Source organism: Octopus sinensis, linkage group LG2 (assembly GCF_006345805.1).
Source record: "Octopus sinensis linkage group LG2, ASM634580v1, whole genome shotgun sequence".
NCBI lineage: Eukaryota > Metazoa > Mollusca > Cephalopoda > Octopoda > Octopodidae > Octopus > Octopus sinensis.
Window position 1 is genome coordinate 135,116,046 of NC_042998.1, and position 19,333 is coordinate 135,135,378.

General features: G+C 36.7%; 1 protein-coding gene across 2 annotated transcripts in view; it reads left to right on the plus strand.

Moving 5' to 3' along the window:
* Positions 1–19,333, plus strand: part of LOC115228102 (golgin subfamily A member 2) — a 94,651-nt gene that overhangs the window by 42,956 nt on the left and 32,362 nt on the right. For both annotated transcript variants that reach the window (XM_029798767.2, XM_029798775.2), the window contains 8 exons: positions 1,347–1,427; positions 2,598–2,696; positions 4,629–4,722; positions 6,513–6,619; positions 8,733–8,791; positions 11,357–11,417; positions 16,424–16,504; positions 17,327–17,413. In XM_029798767.2, coding sequence (XP_029654627.1) covers positions 1,347–1,427; positions 2,598–2,696; positions 4,629–4,722; positions 6,513–6,619; positions 8,733–8,791; positions 11,357–11,417; positions 16,424–16,504; positions 17,327–17,413 — 669 coding nt within the window. The remainder of the gene's footprint in view (positions 1–1,346; positions 1,428–2,597; positions 2,697–4,628; positions 4,723–6,512; positions 6,620–8,732; positions 8,792–11,356; positions 11,418–16,423; positions 16,505–17,326; positions 17,414–19,333) is intronic.

The following is a 19,333-nucleotide window of genomic DNA, read 5'->3' on the forward strand; positions in this document are numbered from 1 at the left end:
TTGAACATGTTGCAAGGAGTCGAAAATGTAACATTTAGGACAGTCCTTTATGGAAAAGTTGAAAGCAGAGTCAGTTTTTGTAGCATAAAGGATGTAAAACTCTGCTGTTTCATTATTTTTCCTTTCAACTCTTTCCTGAAGAAGTTTTCTATCTAAAATGGATTTTCTACTTATGGCAGTTTCACTTATTCTTTTTGATTTTACAAATAATATATATAAGTACTGGGTCAAATTATATATAAAAATTCTTCAAGACAGTGCCTCAGAATGGTTCCAGTCTAATGAATGAAACATAAACAGAAAAGTTTGTTTGTTTGTTTATCATCATCATCATTGTTTAATGTCTGCTTTCCATGCTAGCATGGGTTGGACGATTTGACTGAGGTCTGGTGAACCAGATGGCTGCACCACACTCCAATCTGATCTTGCAGAGTTTCTACAGCTGGATGCCCTTCTTAATGCCAACCACTCTGAGAGTGTAGTGGTTGCTTTTACGTGCCACCGGCACGAGGGCCAGTTAAGTGGTACTGGCAATGGCCATGCTCAAATAGTGCTTTTTATGTGTCACCTGCACAGGAGCCAGTCCAGTGGCACTGACAACGACCTCACTCGAATGTTTTCTTTCATGTGCCACCAGCACAAGTGCTAGTAAGGCGACGCAGGTAATGATCATGCTCAAATGGTGTTTTTAATGTGCCATTGGCATGGAGGCCAGCTTGTTGCTCTGGCAACAATCTCACTCGTATGGTACTCTTAGTGCTCCACTAGCAATGGATGCCAGTCACCGAGTTTGATTTCAATTTCACTTGCCTCAACAGCTCTTCGCAATCAAGTTTGATTTCAATATATATGTATAAGACACAGGTATCACTATGTGGTTAAAAAGTTTGCTTTACAATCACATGACTTTGGATTGGATCCCTCTGCATGGCACTTGTAGCGAGTGCCTTCTTCTATAACTGCATGTTTTACTACTGGCTTTTGAATGAAATTTTGTCTGAAAACTACAGAAATTCATTGTATAGACATCTATATATGTTTACTGATGAAAGACTTGAGTTGCTTCCCTTCCTATCGATAACCAATTTAATTAAATAAGCATTGGGTTAAAATAAGTTCTGGGATTGATATTGTCTAGTATCTTTGGAGGTTATGCCTTTGCAGTGAATGAAATGAGTAAATTATGTAGATGGTGATACACAGTCAGTTCATTTATAGCATATAGTTTCTGTTCAGTTCTAGTCTTTCATCTTAAATTTAATTAAACATGTTAAATTTCTTATTTTTTTATATAAGTCTGTAGAACATTTGGGATAAGAAAAGTAAATAATTGTTGTTCTTTTCAGGAACGGAACCGAGAACTTGCTGCACTACTTGAAAAACATATCCAGGCTAATGAGCAGCTTAATGTACAAGTTCAGCAGTTGGTGAGTACACATACACACAGTTAAGGGAAGTGAGCTGAAAGGCATGCACAAAAATTCTAAATTATTTGAAATTGACCTCTTAGTTGCAGAAAGAAAATTAAAAAGAAATGTGACTTGTATAAATGAATCTCAGAGAAATGGAAATAATTTCACAGGAAATTAAATTTTTATTGATTTGTTGGGAAAGAATTGACCTTTGTTAGCAAGCAAAGTTACTTACGAATGTAAACATGTTTCAGTCATGTTAGACTACATCATCATTGACTAGGTTTCTCAACTCTTAGTTCTCCAATAGCTCTTTGCCACTTGGAAATATTGAATTATTGAAACAGCTTGGTTAAAGTGGTTTGATGTGCTTAAGTTCTTTTCTTAAAAGAAACCATGCATGTTTTGAATGTTTCAAACATTTATTGAGTAATTTGTAGATTAATGTATTTTCCTTTTTACTTTTGCTTTATGTGAGCTACCAGTTATCGTCTGTCCATATGACTGCTCCAAACTAGTAGTCTCAGAATGTAATTGTATTATAGTGAAACTCTTAGATTCTGAGAAATGTGACGAAGCTCTGTGTCGGCCCATATAAGTTTGGAGAAGTTTGCAAACTTGGGATAAATTTGTGTGGTGTAAGAAGAGTATGCTAAAATTTGAAGCAGAGCAAAGAGGTATAATAATGGAAAATATAAGACAAATCTAAGAACTACAAAAAAAAAAATCTTTAAAGTTGCTAACATTAGGAAGAGCATTAAGCTGTAGAAACCATGCCAAAGTGAACACTGGAGCATGATGCAATCCTGGGATCCATGGGATTTTGTCAAACTGTTCAATCCATGATAGTATGTAAACCCAAAAACTAAATGATGATGACAAATCAAAAGTTGACATATTTGTCTGTTTCAGAGGTTATTGGCTTGTGCAATATGAAATAACTTCAAGGAGGAACTAAAATTAAACCCAGACATAAATTCTCTCATAGAATAGCACCAACCACAAACTGATTGATATATTTTAAGACTGGTAAAAAAAAGCACTTTGTCTCACTTTGTTACATATATTGGTTATATAAACAATAGGACCAGTGGTGGTAGTAACAGCTGATCCCCAGATATAACCAACTTGGTGGTTTACTTTTGTGTTAATTTGCTGTATGTTTCTTATGCTTCTACATTTTAGAGGGACCAATCACAACAACTGCAGAATGAACTTCATGAAGAGAAACAATCTTTTGTTGATAAACAGCGGGATGTAGGCTCTTTGAAGGATCAACTACAGGTAAAAATAAGCCTTAAGTTATTAATGATATTATGTCTTTGTAAACCATTAGTTTTTTATGGGTTGTATGCACTTTAATGCCCTTGTTGATCAAGGGTGTGTGTTTGTATATATATATATATGTGTGTGTGTGTGTGCCATGTAAAAGCACCCATGTGGTGCCACGTAAAAGCACCCAGCACAACCTGTAAAGTGGTTTGTGTTAGGAAGGACATCCAGCCATAGAAACTATGCCAAATCAGACTGAAGCCTGGTGCAGCTCTCTAACTTGCCAGCTCAGATCAGACCATCCAATCCATGGACAACAGTTGTTAATTGATGATGATGATGAAGTAAAATGTATTTGTGTTTGTTTTACTACCTGGGCTGATTAGACAGTTTTGGTTAGCCATCTGTAATTCTCTCTTTTTCTTGACATGTCATGATGCCTATAAAATCATTAGTTCCTTTTACCTATGAACTATTATTCTTTTTTTTAATTCCTTCAGTCCTTTGTTCACAATTTCCATTTCCTTCTCCATGATTTTCCTAAATTTAACCTTCACTCAAAGATTTACAATTTGGCAAGTGTTAGCACATGTTAAACCTTTTTATTCAGTTATGTTTACATACTACAAATATCCAGACTCTTTCTCATGTTTGACTGTCAATACTAGAAATATTAATTGTATCACTTTGTAAACAGTTTGGTAAAACACTATATTCTCAAATTCAAAGTCTCCTCACTTTTATGTATTTCATCATGATTTGTACATCAACCAGTATGCTAACTTGTAAGATAACTGGGCCATTTGAAGAAATCAGCCCTGTCTTATTTTTAGCTGTTTATGCTAGAAATAAGATAAGATTGTGAAAAAATGTATACATTTTCTTTTGCCTCATGAGATTGATATATTTTACAGAATTTTAAATAACTCTTCATTCTCTCTCTTTTAAAACTCATCTGCTGTAGTATAAAACCTTCAGTTGGCTTCATCTCCAAAGAGTTGTTTTTACTCAATAAGTGACCTTATAAATAAAAGTAATTTTCCTAATATTATATATAATAAAGAACTTAAGATAAAAGGAAATAGATCCTCTGTTTTTCTTGATGTGTAACTAGGAAGTCATTAGGGTGTAGGACAAACTGTTCTGTGACATTTGTTTCAGCTCTCTGCATTCAGTTCAGATCTGAGATCAGTTTTGCCATTCAGCCTTTTAAGATGGATTAAATCAAATATCAATCCAGGGAGATAAATTGGCAGAATTATTAGAGCATGGGTATTTGTGTTGGCTCTTTGTATACTGAGTTCTTGAGTAGTAGCTTAATCTGTCACCTGGTTTAATACCGTTAATTAGTTCTTGGGTACCTTTAGTGTGGAGTTACACTCTGTCACCAGCATTCTGGTCATGAGTTGGTGGGTAACTTCCTCCTTTCTTCCAACTATTCCTGGAACCATTGGGGAAAAATGAGTCATGGGTGTTGTCTCTCTCTCCTTGATTAAGCTGTGCAAAGTAAAGGAAAAAAAGGTGAACAGTAAAAAAAAAAATAATAATTCCAGTTATTTTTATCAATGGGACCATCTGTTCAGTGAATCAGTGTTAGTAGCTGAGTATTATACTGACACTTTTACTTCTAACATGATACTGTGTGACATGGCTGGCTCTTTGAATTACTGGTACAGCCTATTTGATGGGTCTCCTTGCAGTTTTCTTCTACCTCAGTTTCTCTCACTTGACTTGTATCAATTCAGGCTCTAGTAGGTTTTTGCTCAAGGCAGGTTGAACCTGAAGTCTTCTGATTGTAAAGTGAACTTCTTAAATATTAAAAAAGTATGTTAGTTATTTGTAAGATTGTTTTTCTGTTGATTATTATTATTATAATTTCATGGAGTAATTAATTTTTCTAATTATGAATTATGGATATGTGGAGATATATTTTTTTTCTTTAAGGTACATATTCAAACAATAGGAATTTTAGTGGCTGAGAAAACTGAACTCCAGTCAAAAATTGACCAACTTAAGAAACAGTCTGACCAAAGGCTTGGTGAGTTTTTATTTCTTAAAAAAAACATACTTTTCTGGATCTTTTCACTTTCGAAGCCTGATTTGTCAAATTTTTCCTACTTAACCAAACAATTTGAAACTTCGTATACTGGTAGAATGTGTCAAAAGAAAACTTAATTGTAAACCAGAATGAAAACGGAATTGTAATTTCTAAGTTTAACATTGTTTAATAATTAGAATTTTAACCAATAGTATTCGGTCTTTCGGCTTGATATTATTTACTCCGCCTCAATAGACGTAACCGCCAATTTGGTGACGTACTAAACATACATGTGAAATGTAAACACAACTGAAATTTTTTATATATTATTAACTAACTTATATATTAAACTTATATACTATATAACTAACTTAGTTTTTGTAAATTTTCGTATATTTTTTGTGATTTTTATTCCTTAATTTATTCGTGTAACTTTTATTTCTGTAACTTTTTATCTTTGGCAATCTTTCGTTTGTAGTAGACCTTTCTGTGATAACTGAAATTTTTTACTCGGTGTATGTGTATATGTATGTATGTGTGTGTATGTATCTATGTATGTGTGTGTGTGTGTGTGTATGGCCGATTCAGTGTTTACATTATTTCGAGTTAAAATGAAAGATTACCTTTGCTATGTAGAAAATAATGAGGTTGACTCAATGGAATAATGACAGTGATCGAAGATATAGACAAAATTTTTTTTGGTAATCTTTCGTTTTAACTCGAAATAATGTAAACACTGAATCGGCCATACATACATACACACACACACGCACACATACACACACATACATACACATACATACACACACACACACACACACACACACATAGATACATACACACACATACATGCATACATACATACATATACACATACACCGAGTAAAAAATTTCAGTTATCTATCTCTGTCTCTTCACACACACTAACAGAAGTACTTCACTTACACAACATATTTTCTGTCTCCCACACCCCATCAAGCACACGCACACAAAACACAGACCTACGCACAGCTGTCTACGTCACAAAATAGCTTTCTATGTCACACTAAGATAATGCAGTAAATTATTTCAAATGAAAACAAACAATATGATTGGTTAAAATTCGCAGATTTAATCTACGTTTAAACTCATAAAATAGATTTTTCTCAAATAAACAAGTTGGAATTAGTGTTTTCTTTTGAGACACTCTACCAGTATACGAAGTTTCAAATTATTTACTTAACTAGAAAAATCTGCCCTCAGGCTTCGAAAGTGAAAAGATCCACTTTTCTTTATGATGAGATGGGCTTTTTTCCCACCTATACTCTGTTCTATAAGTACTATATGGAATCGTCTCTGGTTTGATGTTGAAGATAATGCTGTATGTCTGCATGTGCAGTTTGTAGCTCAAGAACTTTTATATGTCTATATTTTTACAAAATGTTTCTAGTTTTTGTAATTAAAATGCAAAAAAAAAAATATATTATACAGGTTTTATATAAGCATTAATCTTTTAGAAAAGTTTAATATTAAAAAATATTGTCTGAGAATTATCTTGAAATAGACATCAGATTGCTTTTAATCTTCATGGTATATTTTGTATTACTAAAGTGTTTTTTTTTTTTTTTCTAATTTACCCCTTAAAAAAATTGCTACACAAAGCCAGTGATAGCATTTAAACTCTTGGCTTTGAATGAATTAAGTATTAATTCACCTCTTGTATCTTTCAAATTGATCAATCTCAAATCCTTTTCACTATTTAAATCTAAATAGTTTTTTTTAAAAGAAATTTATTTATAATGTTTTCCTAGATGAAATTGAAGAAATGGGAGGTCGTCTTCGGGTTTCCAGACAACGGATTACAGAGTTGGAACGAAATATGTCATCTATTAATTCCTCAAGTCAGCAGTATGAAAAAGTAGGTATTATCTTGTTTATTAGTGGTAAAAATTTTCTATCATAAGATTATTAGAGCAGTTAATTGATTTTCTGTTTTTTTTTTTTTTGTCACAGCTGGTTGCCCTTTCTATTACTGACTATTCAACCATGATTTTAAAAGTAGAACTTATTTGACTATTTTTTGTTCAGGAGTAGGATATAGTGTATGATTAAAAAGGTTGTTGTTGAGAAACTCTGGTTAGCTCTGACAGAAAAGATTCTTAATGAATGTGCATGAGCAACCCCACAGATGAAAAACTGAACGACATTCTGGCTGCCATACAATGGTTGGCTGTGTGGACGCTGTTCAGAGCTCTGAGCCTGTTTTGTTTATTTTACTGTCCATTATAAGGCTCTGGTGTTTCCATCAAAGGTGGGCAAAGTACATGAAAGATTAATTTCTAATGTAACCATTATGTCAAATATCTTAGAAATCATACGTTTTACTTCAGTTTTCTTGTCTGGCAAAAATATTCTCATTAGATTTTAATTTTCGTACTGCATTCTGAAATTAGTTTTATTTCTTCAAAGACAATTAACCTAAATATCATAATAATATTGATAACACAAGTTGCAAAGAGGATCCATTTTCTTTTGAAAATGTAGGATGAATACTCTTTGAAGAAAGTCATCTGGGCATAGAAGCTTATCTGTGATTTATGTTGTATTGTTACAATGTTTTATATCTGGTTGACTTCAATTACCTCAAGTGTCTCTTGAAAATATCAGTTGTATGTGTGCAGTATCTTCATTTGTTGTGTTATTAGATCCTTTATAGATTGTATTAGAAGAATACAACCATACCTGCTGTGCTATTGGCATTAAACTTGGTTGGAGTTTATTCCTACACATACACACACACACACACATACACACACACACACATACATACACACACACACACACACACACACATATACATGCGCGTGCCAGAGTAAGCACATAACTGTGAAACAAGGTGGAAAAAATAGTACTTGAATACCGGAGGTAGAGTAATATGCTTTATTAATAAAGTGGCAAAGATATCACAAAAACTGTTACTAGGAGTAACAGTTTTTGTGATGTCTTTGCAACTTTACACACACACACACACACACACACACACATATTTGGGTTGAGTGGTTCATTTGTTGGAACAGTTGTTTATATAGCAGGATGCCCATTTTGTAAAGTAAATGGCCCTGATTTTTGTGTGCCACACAAACTGGAATGGACAGTTAGCTGTTGTGCTCAGAAGTTGGTATACCATAATGACATTAGTAAGATCTGCAAAGTAACTTCATCTTATAACCATTGTCCCTCTTGGATTTGAATTAAGTAAATACAGATGGTCATGGCTGAACACAAACCACATTAATCTCACAGGTCTCCCTGTTTGATTAACAAATAAAATAAATATTTTGAATGTGTTTTAGAAATATCAGTTTATTTGATTTAAATATTTCAACAACTTTTGGAAAACTGTCAAATAGTTTCTGCCTTATTTACTATTATCTTTTTATTCAAATTCTGTCAGCTTTCCCCCCTCTTCTTTCTTTTCCTTTTTTTTTTGTTATCCCCCCATTTGTTTCTCTGAGAGGTAATATTTCTCCATGGCCAAACATTATTTTTGTTACCAATCTTTCATGAAAATATGTCTGGCCATAAGGAAATATTATCTTGCTTGGAAACAAGTTAGGATTGACAAGAAGAAGGGTATCTAGCAGTAGAATATCTGCTTCTATGAATTCTGCCTGACAGATGCAAACATGGAAATGTGGATGTTTAAAGTGATTATGATGATCATCATCATTTAGAATCAATTCTTAAAATGATTATCTGTTTATTTATTGTGTGACAAATTACATTCCTTATGAGCTGAAAATATCTCTCAATGATTTAAGGGCTCTTAAGTTTAGTTTATATTACATGTCATACATTATCTTATATATTTTGCTATGATTACATCACATTATAATTTCATATTGTCTTATGTTAAGAAAAGTTTGACTTGGTTATATTGTATTGTCTAACCTATGCCTGCATGGAAGGCAGATGTTAAGCGATGATGATTGTATTTACTGATTTTCTGTTTTTTTTTCTTTTGTTTTCAGAATAGCAAGGGATATGCAAAAGATATTGACAAATTAAAATTAGAACTATACAAATCGAAGTAAGTTAACTTCTAAAATTTATAAGTGACCAATTACAGTGCTGTTTATTTAGATTGAATTCTGAAAATCACTTTAGTTATTTTGGTTTCCAACAGATTATTTAGAATAGGTATTACCATGAATTTTTGAAAATATTTAAACCTTACTTCTACTGTATTTTATCTTGGAGCACATCTAAAAAGAAATATTTTGAAACCTCATTTGTAAAATTTGGATGAATATTTTTGGAAATATGACAGTTTAAATGGTCAGTGAATTGGTTGAAATTTTGCCTTATTAGGCCTAAATGAATAATTAGCCATATTTGTAATGTTATATCTTTAAAACTGAGGTGACAATCATCTTCAAATTACACAAATTGTGTCCATGGGATAGCAGTTGCCTATTTTTTCCAGATTCTTCAAGATTAAACTTTAATTTTCACACTTTTTAAAACCTTTATGTAAAGCCTAAATAGTTGATTTCATGATGTGAGCATAAGCTTTTCATATGTTTTGAGACTTAGCTAAATCCAAAAGTACAAGCCACAAAGACTTGAGTTATAGTACATCTGTAGTAGGCATAGAACTAAACAAATCCTGAGATTTTGGGACATAATACCATTTCAATAAAATTTTGATGAGCTTTTAAAAATTGATATAAACAATTTAATGGCTGAGTTTCAGATCAGGATGCCAACATAAATTGAATTTTCTGTGTTTTGACTGGGATTTTTCCAATTTGTTTTTCATCATGTCCTTGGAGATGGAGGAGAAGCTTTTTATGAAAAAATCTTTTTGAGAATTTATGATTTTCACCTTCCCCTGCATCAATTTTGACCATTTTTTTTTTGGCACTGCACACTTGATCAAAAGAATATGAGAAGAAAGTTCTATCCAGAACTTCCAAATGATATATAATTGTCTACAGAAAAAAAAATGTATTGTGACATGAAATTGATCAAGCAAACAGTGGGTTTTTGCATGGTCAGACTGTATAAAAACTTCCATAGCAGCTTATGAAGTGTTATCATCATTTGGTACCTGAGATGAATATTATAAGATAAAAATCTCTTGTATATTTCTATTTTTGTGATAACTCTGGTTACTTTGAGGAAGTCTTTGCTAACTTGCTAGGTAATGTGGCTGATTTGCAAATGTCGACTATTTCTATATTTTCCAATAATAATAATGGTTTCAAATTTTGGCACAAAGCTAGCAATTTTTGGGGAGGGGTAAGTCAATTATATTGACCCTGGTGTTCACTTGATACTTATTTTGTTGACTCCAAAAGGTGAAAGGCAAAATCAACCTCATCAGAATTTAAACTCAGAATTTAAAGATGGACTTAATGCTGCTAAGAATTTTCCCCGGCATTCTAACAATTCTGCCAGGCCACTGCTTTAATAATAATAATAGGTACAGGTATAGCTGTGTGGTAACAAGTTTGCTTCCTAATCAGATGGTTTTAGGTTCATTCCCACCTTGGGCATGTGTCATCTATAACCCTGGGCCAACCAAATCCTTGTGCATTGATTTTTGGAAACGGGCAAGAGTTGGAGATAGGAAGGACATCTAGCCATAGAAAATTCACTTCAAAAATTCTGTCTGACTCATGTAAGCATGGAAAAGTGGGTGTTAAAACAATGATGATAATGACCACAGAATCCAAATCTTTGAAAACATACCTTGTTTAGATTCAAATAATGAAAAGGATTTGGATTGTTCAAATCAGTCTTCTCTTACAGGCATTTGAATATTGGCACTGTGTAACAATTTCTTTCGATGTACTAAATTAAGTGAAAAAAAAAAATGGTTCATTGGTAGAAAAATTACATATGAAAATAAAATAATTTTATAACTATTTTGAGATAACTCCTAGACAATATTGTTGAATATTCAATATTTAGAAGATTAAGACTATAATATATATTTTGTTTTTTAGTTACAAGAACTAGATATGGAATTATTATTTGCACCATCTACAGTGAAATCTGGAAATAATATTTGCATGTTTATTTTTAACACATCTAGGCAGGTTTGGACACAAATTTTGGGACTACCCAAAACTGCTGGCTTTGTTTATGCTTTCAGCAAACAAATTGTTTGCTGATTGGTCATGCCAATCACATTACAGCACTAGTAAAGTTGTCATACAGTTTGCAAGACTATGAACCCTGAGGGAGCAACTTTCTGCTAGGAGATAGGTAAAATATGAGAAATGGGGCCAGGACAGAACCAGTTTCTTGCTGTAGAGGAGCTACATGACTACTCACATTTTAGAAGAAAGGGTGAGAGTGCTTAAGGGGAGCCAGAGAGGGGTGGAGTAGTGTAATATTAATATCCTTATTGAAATATTTATTAATGTGAGATCATATTATCCTATCACAAGCAAACCACAGTTCTAGTCCCACTGGGTACCCATCTCCTATAGATATCTACACGCTTTTCATGTTTATAAACTGATTTATATTTTTCTTTCCAGTAAATGTATAAATTATCTATGAGACATGTCATTTTATTTCTTAAACTTTGTCATGCTCAGTTTGTTTATAGCTTTTCAAAATATTTGTTTTGTTTTCCCAGTCAAACTGTGGAGGAATTACAACAGCAGTTATCTGAACTGAATGGGAAACTCAGTTCAAAGGTAAAAACAAAATTTATATTTTTTTAATAAAGAATACGCACAGATCATGAATGGCTAAAAGTTAAGTGAATCGTCCAACCTCGCTACAACTACCTTCTTTCTTGCACTTATCCTTATTCTTTCTCTATTCTTCAATTTCCATCTCATTGTATTGTCACTCATTCTTTCAGTATTCCCTCATTACCCTGTCTAGCTCAAACATTTTTTTTTTTTTCGTTTAGACTTGTCTCCAGGTTCATAGCCACTCTGATTTTTCAATTTTTCAATTAGTATTGTCTCCCGATTCATACAAACCCATTTGCTAGCTCACGATTAACAGAACCTCTTTACTCAGCTACGGTGTTATATTAGCTATCAATAATGATATTCCCTCTGATTTTTCTGATTTTCAAACCTATTTATCTAATGTTTATTTATCGACAATGCCGTCCCCAGTCAAATTCCCTCACACCGCTTATTGTCACGTGTCCCTTGACCTCTCTCTCTAACTAACCGTATCTCTCTCTCGCTATGTCTCCCCTTCCCATAACCATCATCGCCATGGTCCTCTATGCCCCCCCCCCTCCCCAAAACCATCATCGCCATACATAAAAGAGCCATCGCATTATCGTTAACCCCACTCGCTTCAAAATATCTAAAGAATACGCACAGATCATGAATGGCTAAAAGTTAAGTGAATCGTCCAACCTCGCTACGACTACCTTCTTTCTTGCACTTATCCTTATTCTTTCTCTATTCTTCAATTTCCATCTCATTGTATTGTCACTCATTCTTTCAGTATTCCCTCATTACCCTGTCTAGCTCAAACATTTTTTTTTTTTCGTTTAGACTTGTCTCCAGGTTCATAGCCACTCTGATTTTTCAATTTTACAATTTTTCGTTTAGTATTGTCTCCCGATTCATACAAACCCATTTGCTAGCTCACGATTAACAGAACCTCTTTACTCAGCTACGGTGCCCCCGCCCTCCCACCCCCACCACGCATGCAGGAAGTTCCTATTCTCTTCCATTCCGGGGTTGCTTCCCATGAAGACTGCAAATGCTCTCACCATCCATACCCCTCCCTACCCCTAGTCTCGACCTATGTAAGGTAATGTTCATACAGTGCAAAATATGAAAGGCTAGCGTTATGCAGGTTGTACTGAAGGCTACTTTACTACTTCATTTCTTGCACATGAATTCTGCCAAATGCGAGCTTTCTTTTCAGGTACACGAAGCTACTGTCCACCGTCCCAGGGTCTCTAGAGCCCATGCCTTCCACACCCTCAGGGTTGGCACCCTCAACGTTGGCACTCTGAAAGGTAGGTCTGGTGAGATAGTCGAGATGCTTGAACGGAGATGTGTGGATATATGTTGCATGCAAGAAATAAGGTGGAGAGGAGGATCAGCTAGGTTCCTCACAGGCAAGGAACGCAGGTACAAGATTTTCTGGGCAGGGAACACTGACGGGGTTGGTGGCGTGGGTATACTTATCGCTGATAAATGGGTAGATAAAGTAATTGAGGTAATCAGAGTAAGTGACAGAATACTTAAGATTAGATTAGTGCTTCATCATAGTTTAGCAACCATTATATCAGCCTATGCTCCTCAGTCGGGGCTACCCGATGGACAGAAAGACCGATTCTATGACACTCTACTGCAGACTACCTCATTGACGAACGACAGAGACCTTATCTTTGTGGCTGGTGACTTCAATGGTCACGTTGGACGACATGCTGGGGGCGTACATGGAGGCTATGGCTATGGCTCCCGCAACGAGGAGGGAACCAGGCTGCTGGAGTTCTGCGATGCAAATAATCTTATGATTTGCAACACTAACTTCAGGAAACCTACCAGCCACCTAGTCACTTACCAATCGGGCCAACATACCAGCCAAATTGACTACATCCTTACAAGGCAAAGGGAGAGATGGCTGCTTATAAATGCCAAAACCTTCCCAGGTGAAGAATGTACCCCACAACATAGACTGGTAGTTAGTGACTTTAGGATCAGGACTAGGAGGACAACCAGAAGACGACAAATATGGAGAAGAAGGATCTGGAAGCTTAAAGATCCTGCAAATGGACAGAGATTTAGGGACATATTACTTGAAGCCTCTGACGAAGTAGAAGGGGATAGAGCATCACAGGGGGTAGAAGACAGCTGGACGTTTCTAAGGGACAACCTGCTGAGAGCCACTGACCAGATCTGTGGCTGGTGCAAAGTCCCCTCTCGACCTAGAATAACGTGGTGGTGGAACAATATTGTAGACAGGGCTATTAGAGAAAAGAGACAGGCTTGGAAGGTCTGGAAAAATGGGGGTAGCAGGGAATTGTATCAGACTGCCAAAAGAGAAGCTAGGAGACAGGTTTATTTAGCCAGAGGGGAAGCAGATAAGAAAAAATTTGCCAATGTTCTGCGCCGTGAGGACCAAAGACTGGAGGTGTTTCGTGTTGCAAGACAGTGTTGAGAGAGAATCGTGATGTGGTAGGAGAGAAGTGTGTTCGCATGGAAGATGGTTCACTTGCGCTAAATGAGGATGCGAAGAGAGAGGTTTGGAGATGCCACTATGAAAGGTTGCTGAATGAAGAAAATGAATGGGATAAAGAGAGTCTGCCGAATGTTGACCCAACAGAGGGACCAGCTATCCGAGTTGATAGTTCTGTGGTAGCTAAGGCAATTAGAAGCATGAAGACAGGGAAAGCCCCAGGCCCATCAGGAATCACTGCAGAGATGCTCAAAATGTCTGGTAGTGTCGGCTATAGCCTAGTCACCCATATAGTTAATCAGGTGATACACAAAGGGGTCATACCCAATGACTGGTGTAGCAGTATAATAGTCAACTGCTACAAAGGTAAAGGTGATGCCCTAGATACAAATAACTACAGAGGTATCAAGCTGTTGGACCAGGTGATGAAGGTTACGGAGAGGGTCATAGCCCAACTAATTAGAGAGAGAGTTAGTTTAGATGAGATGCAGTTTGGGTTTGTGCCAGGGAAAAGTACTACTGATGCTATATTCCTGGTAAGGCAGCTGCAGGAGAAATACCTAGCCAAAGATAAGCCCCTGTACCTGGCTTTTGTTGACATGGAGAAAGCCTTCGACAGGGTCCCCCGATCCCTTATCTGGTGGGCAATGAGAAAACTAGGGATAGATGAATGGTTAGTGAGAGCTGTGCGGGCCATGTATAGGGACGCCGCTAGTAGGGTGAGGGTTGGAAATGAGTACAGTGAAGAATTCCGGGTAGAGGTAGGGGTCCACCAAGGCTCAGTACTCAGCCCCCTCCTATTTATCATAGTCCTCCAGGCAATAACGGAGGAATTCAAGACAGGATGCCCTTGGGAGCTCCTCTATGCTGATGACCTTGCTCTAATTGCTGAGTCGCTATCAGAACTGGAGGAGAAGTTTCAGGTGTGGAAACAAGGATTAGAATCGAAGGGCCTCAGAGTCAATCTAGCTAAAACCAAAGTCGTAATCAGTAGGAAGGTAGACAAATCACAAACACCTTCAGGTAGATGGCCCTGCTCGATCTGTAGAAAAGGTGTAGGTAGAAACTCTATAAGATGCACCAAGTGTAAGCTATGGACACATAAGAGATGCAGCAATGTCAAAGGAAGGCTAACTAGGAAGATGGTTTTTGTATGTGGCAGATGCTCAGGAACAATAAACACTGAAAATGCTCTGAGACCAACTTCCGTCACTTTCCAGGGAGAAAAACTAGAAATAGTTGATAGTTTCCGTTACCTAGGTGACCAAGTCAGCAGCGGGGGTGGGTGTGCTGAAAGTGTAACTGCTAGAGTAAGAATAGCTTGGGCAAAGTTCAGAGAGCTCTTACCTCTGCTGGTGACAAAAGGCCTCTCGCACAGAGTGAAAGGCAGACTGTATGATGCGTGTGTACGAACAGCCATGCTACATGGCAGTGAAACATGGGCCGTGACTGCTGAGGATATGCGTAAGCTCGCTAGAAATGAAGCCAGTATGCTCCGATGGATGTGTAATGCCGGTACTCACACTCGGCAGAGTGTAAGTACCTTGAGAGAAAAGCTGGACCTAAGAAGCATCAGTTGTGGTGTGCAAGAGAGACGTTTGCGCTGGTATGGTCATGTGGCGAGAATGGATGAAGATAGTTGTGTGAAAAAGTGCCACACCCTAGCGGTTGAGGGAACCTGTGGAAGAGGCAGACCCAGGAAAACCTGGGACGAGGTGGTGAAGCACGACCTTCGAACTTTAGGTCTCACTGAGGAAATGACTAGAGACCGAGACCTCTGGAAGTGTGCTGTGCGCGAGAAGACCCGGCAGGACAAGTGAGTCCACAACCCGTGGCCTTCTACATGGGATGGAGCCAGCCTACGTATGCATACCTTCCCTTCTTGGGACACAAAACTCTACTTGTGAAGACGTGTTGAGGCAAGTGAGGATCAGAATCGAAATCGATCAATGGAAATTGCGGATGTGCTACCAGTGCCGGTGGCATGTCGAAACTCTGCTTGTGAAGACCCATTGAGGCAAGTGAGGATCAGAATCGAAATCGATCAATGGAAATCGATCAATGGAAATTGCAGATGTGTTACCAGTGCCGGTGGCATGTAAGAGAACTTTCCGTTTCGCGACCGTTGCCAGCACCGCCCCGTTTCGTGTCCGTTGCCAGCCTCGCCTGGCCCTCGTGCCGGTGGCACATAAAAAGCACCATCCGTTCGTGGCCGTTTGCCAGCTCTGTCTGGCACCAGTGCGGGTGGCACGTAAAAAGCACCCACTACACTCACGGAGTGGTTGGCGTTAGGAAGGGCATCCAGCCGTAGAAACACTGCCAGATTTGACTGGGCCTGATGAAGCCTTCTGGCTTCACAGACCCCAGTAGAACCGTCCAACCCATGCTAGCATGGAAAACGGACGCTAAATGATGATGATGATGATGATGATGTTTTAACACAAATAAGATTTCACTGTAAATTAAAGAATATATAATTTCCGTCTGTAAGTTTTCATTCTTACATGCATTTAATTCTTGTGACATTAATCCTTTACAGGTGTCAGACTGTTTGGCTCACGAACAAAATGTAGAGGATCTTCGAAAGAAATTGGAAATGGCTGAGTTGTACACTCAGCAGGTAAGCTTTATTTTCAATCTGGATGTAAAGTAGCAAGATGGTGAAATTGCAATGTAGATAGAGCAATAAAAGCTAAAGACAAGCTTTGAAAGACTGAAGGAAAGAGAGTGGGTTGTTAAGAAAGAAGCTAAGTGACATAGCTGAGAGAAGCAGAGCTGAATGTTTGCTCGTGTTCTATGATGAGGGGATCAGAGTCATGATGTTCTGGATTGCAAAGCAGTGTCAGCATAAATCAAGATGTAGAGAAAAAGTGTTTGAAATGAGTGATATACTGACTCGTGGTGTATAGGAGGAAGCAGAAGTACCCCATATACACTCAAGAGATATTAGTTGCTGAGATACTGAAAATACCTGAAGTATGCATTTCACATAATCAACCAGATGTTACAGGGAAGTGTTATACTCAGTGACTGATATAGCAGTGTAATTGTTAATTGCTACAAGAATGAAGATGCTTTGGAAAGAAGTAACTACAGAGGCTTCAGACTGATGGAGCAGGTTATGAAAATAATGAAGAGCATTAGAAAATTAATTAGAAAGAGCATCAACTTTGAGATATAGTTTTGATTTGTGTCAGGTCATTGTACTACTATTACTCTTTTCATAGTGAGACAAGAGTTCAACATTCCAATATCTCTCCCAATTCACTGGCTCTAAGTAATAATATAAAATGCTGACCACAGATATAGAGAAGAATGTCCATTTTTATTTTCATTTATTACCTCTTTGGTTGATATTGGGTTAACTATTTCTTTTGATTCTGACTAGGATTAGAGGCTTACATAGAACCAAGTCTTACTTTATTATTTTTTTTCTTTCCAGCTCAGTAGCCAGAGTGATAAAGAGTCTCTTAAACTTATTGATTCATTGCAACAAGAACGGGAGGAGTACATTAAAAAAGTTGAACATGTGAGTAACACATTTTTGTTATTGTTGTTTAGCTCCAGATCACCACTGACATGCAGATCTTTAGTCAAAAGTGTTCCAAATGAGACTTCCCCAACCATAATGTAGATACTTGGTTGGGGTTACAATATCTGTGTCCTTTGTTAAGACAATGAGTACCTTTTGAGAGATTTGGTTGTTAGTTTTAGCAGAGTATTAGTTTCTGCTTCTCTCATTGGCTCACAACTCATAGAAGTTTCTGTGTATTTATGCCCTTTTATCTTTTTGTGTTAAAATCTTATCACAACAGATTAACCTTTTATGTCTTTTGTTCATTGGCTTCCACCACTCTCACTATGGCCATACTAAAAAATCACCATGTGGTTTACTGCAGTCTTGTGCATGGTATTTGGTTAATTAGAGAGCTTGATATTGCTACCCTCATTTAAAGTAATGTAGGTTCTTCCAGGATTGTAAGCAGTAGAATGTCCAAGCACTGATTGAAAGTGTTGACATCTACTCTATGCATATCCATTATGTTTTGAGGAAGATATTTAAACTCAAGCTTCTGTAGTACACAAGCCTTACTTGAAAAGGATATGGTGGAACTTCTGACATTATGCAATGATGATCATTTAATTGGATTTGCAAAGCTTTTAATACCAAATATTGGTGTACATCATTCCAGGATCTTCTTGATGTAGATAACTACAAATCTTTCCTTTTTTTCTATTCCAAAAACGTCCCCAGCATTCCAGTCTCTCTTTATAGTTTTACTGGTGCATAGAAGCAATCCTCTTTGTATTGGACTGTTGGATTACTTCTGTAATAAGTTTGATTGTATGAGGTGACCATATCTGAGAGTAGTAACCTTTGTGATGAAGAACAACCATCTTTCACAAAACCAGCCTATTTTTGTTTCTCCTCTTATTGTAAATGTTGTTATACATAATTCCCAGGTTTCACAGAGATTCTGACTCTAAGATTGTAGTTTCTCTTGGCTTTGTATATCCAAACTGCAATGCATTCTGAGGTACTGGTTGCAAAGTACTTGAAACTTACCTGCATTAAATTGCATATTATTTTCACCATCTTTTATCTTTTACTTGTTTCCGTCATTAGTCTGTGGCTATGCTGAGGCACTGCTTTGAACAATTTGTTTTAGTCACCTTTATATAATATTGAGGTGCTTCTATTGGTTATTGATATTGTCTTGTTTCTTGATTGTCCTTGACCTTTCATATCCTTAGCATAACTATGTAAGGATTGAGGGTATGTCTGAGAAAACTTTTACCAATATTAATGGTTCTAAGAGCATTCTTGATTATAATAAGGTATTTTACTCTGAATTGCTGATTTTTGGAGGGGAGATCGTTGTTACCTGTTTAGTATGGTGGTTAGTCATATATTCTTTGGATATTCATGATGTGAGGTTGATTGCATCTGTAGACAACGATCACACTAAAATTTGAGCTTTATTAGTCCATATTGTGATATTTACGAATGTACATCCAATAAATTTATGGAACAATGTTCAGTGAACATAATGATTGGGAATCTTGTGTATATAGATGTCTAAGTGAGTGAATACCCTCCATCAGGCATTTACAATACTCTGAACGCCTTGCTTCCCTGGGCATAAATACATTGAAGCTCTGACGTCTGGCAACTGACCTAGTAAATACCAACAACCACCTCAAGCACCTGTTTTGAGTTCCATATGTCTAACACGCATGGGCATGCATACCAAGTCAGAAAACAGCACAGCTCTCATGACTTTCAGAAACATTTTTCACACTCGAGAGTTGCTGAAGTATGGAGCAAACTACCTGCATCAGTTGTTAGTTGCCAAGACATTGCATCCTTTAAAACCTCCATGCTTCCTGAAATTCACCAACACTACACTTTATATTCCCACTTCCATATGCAATATCATGACTCATA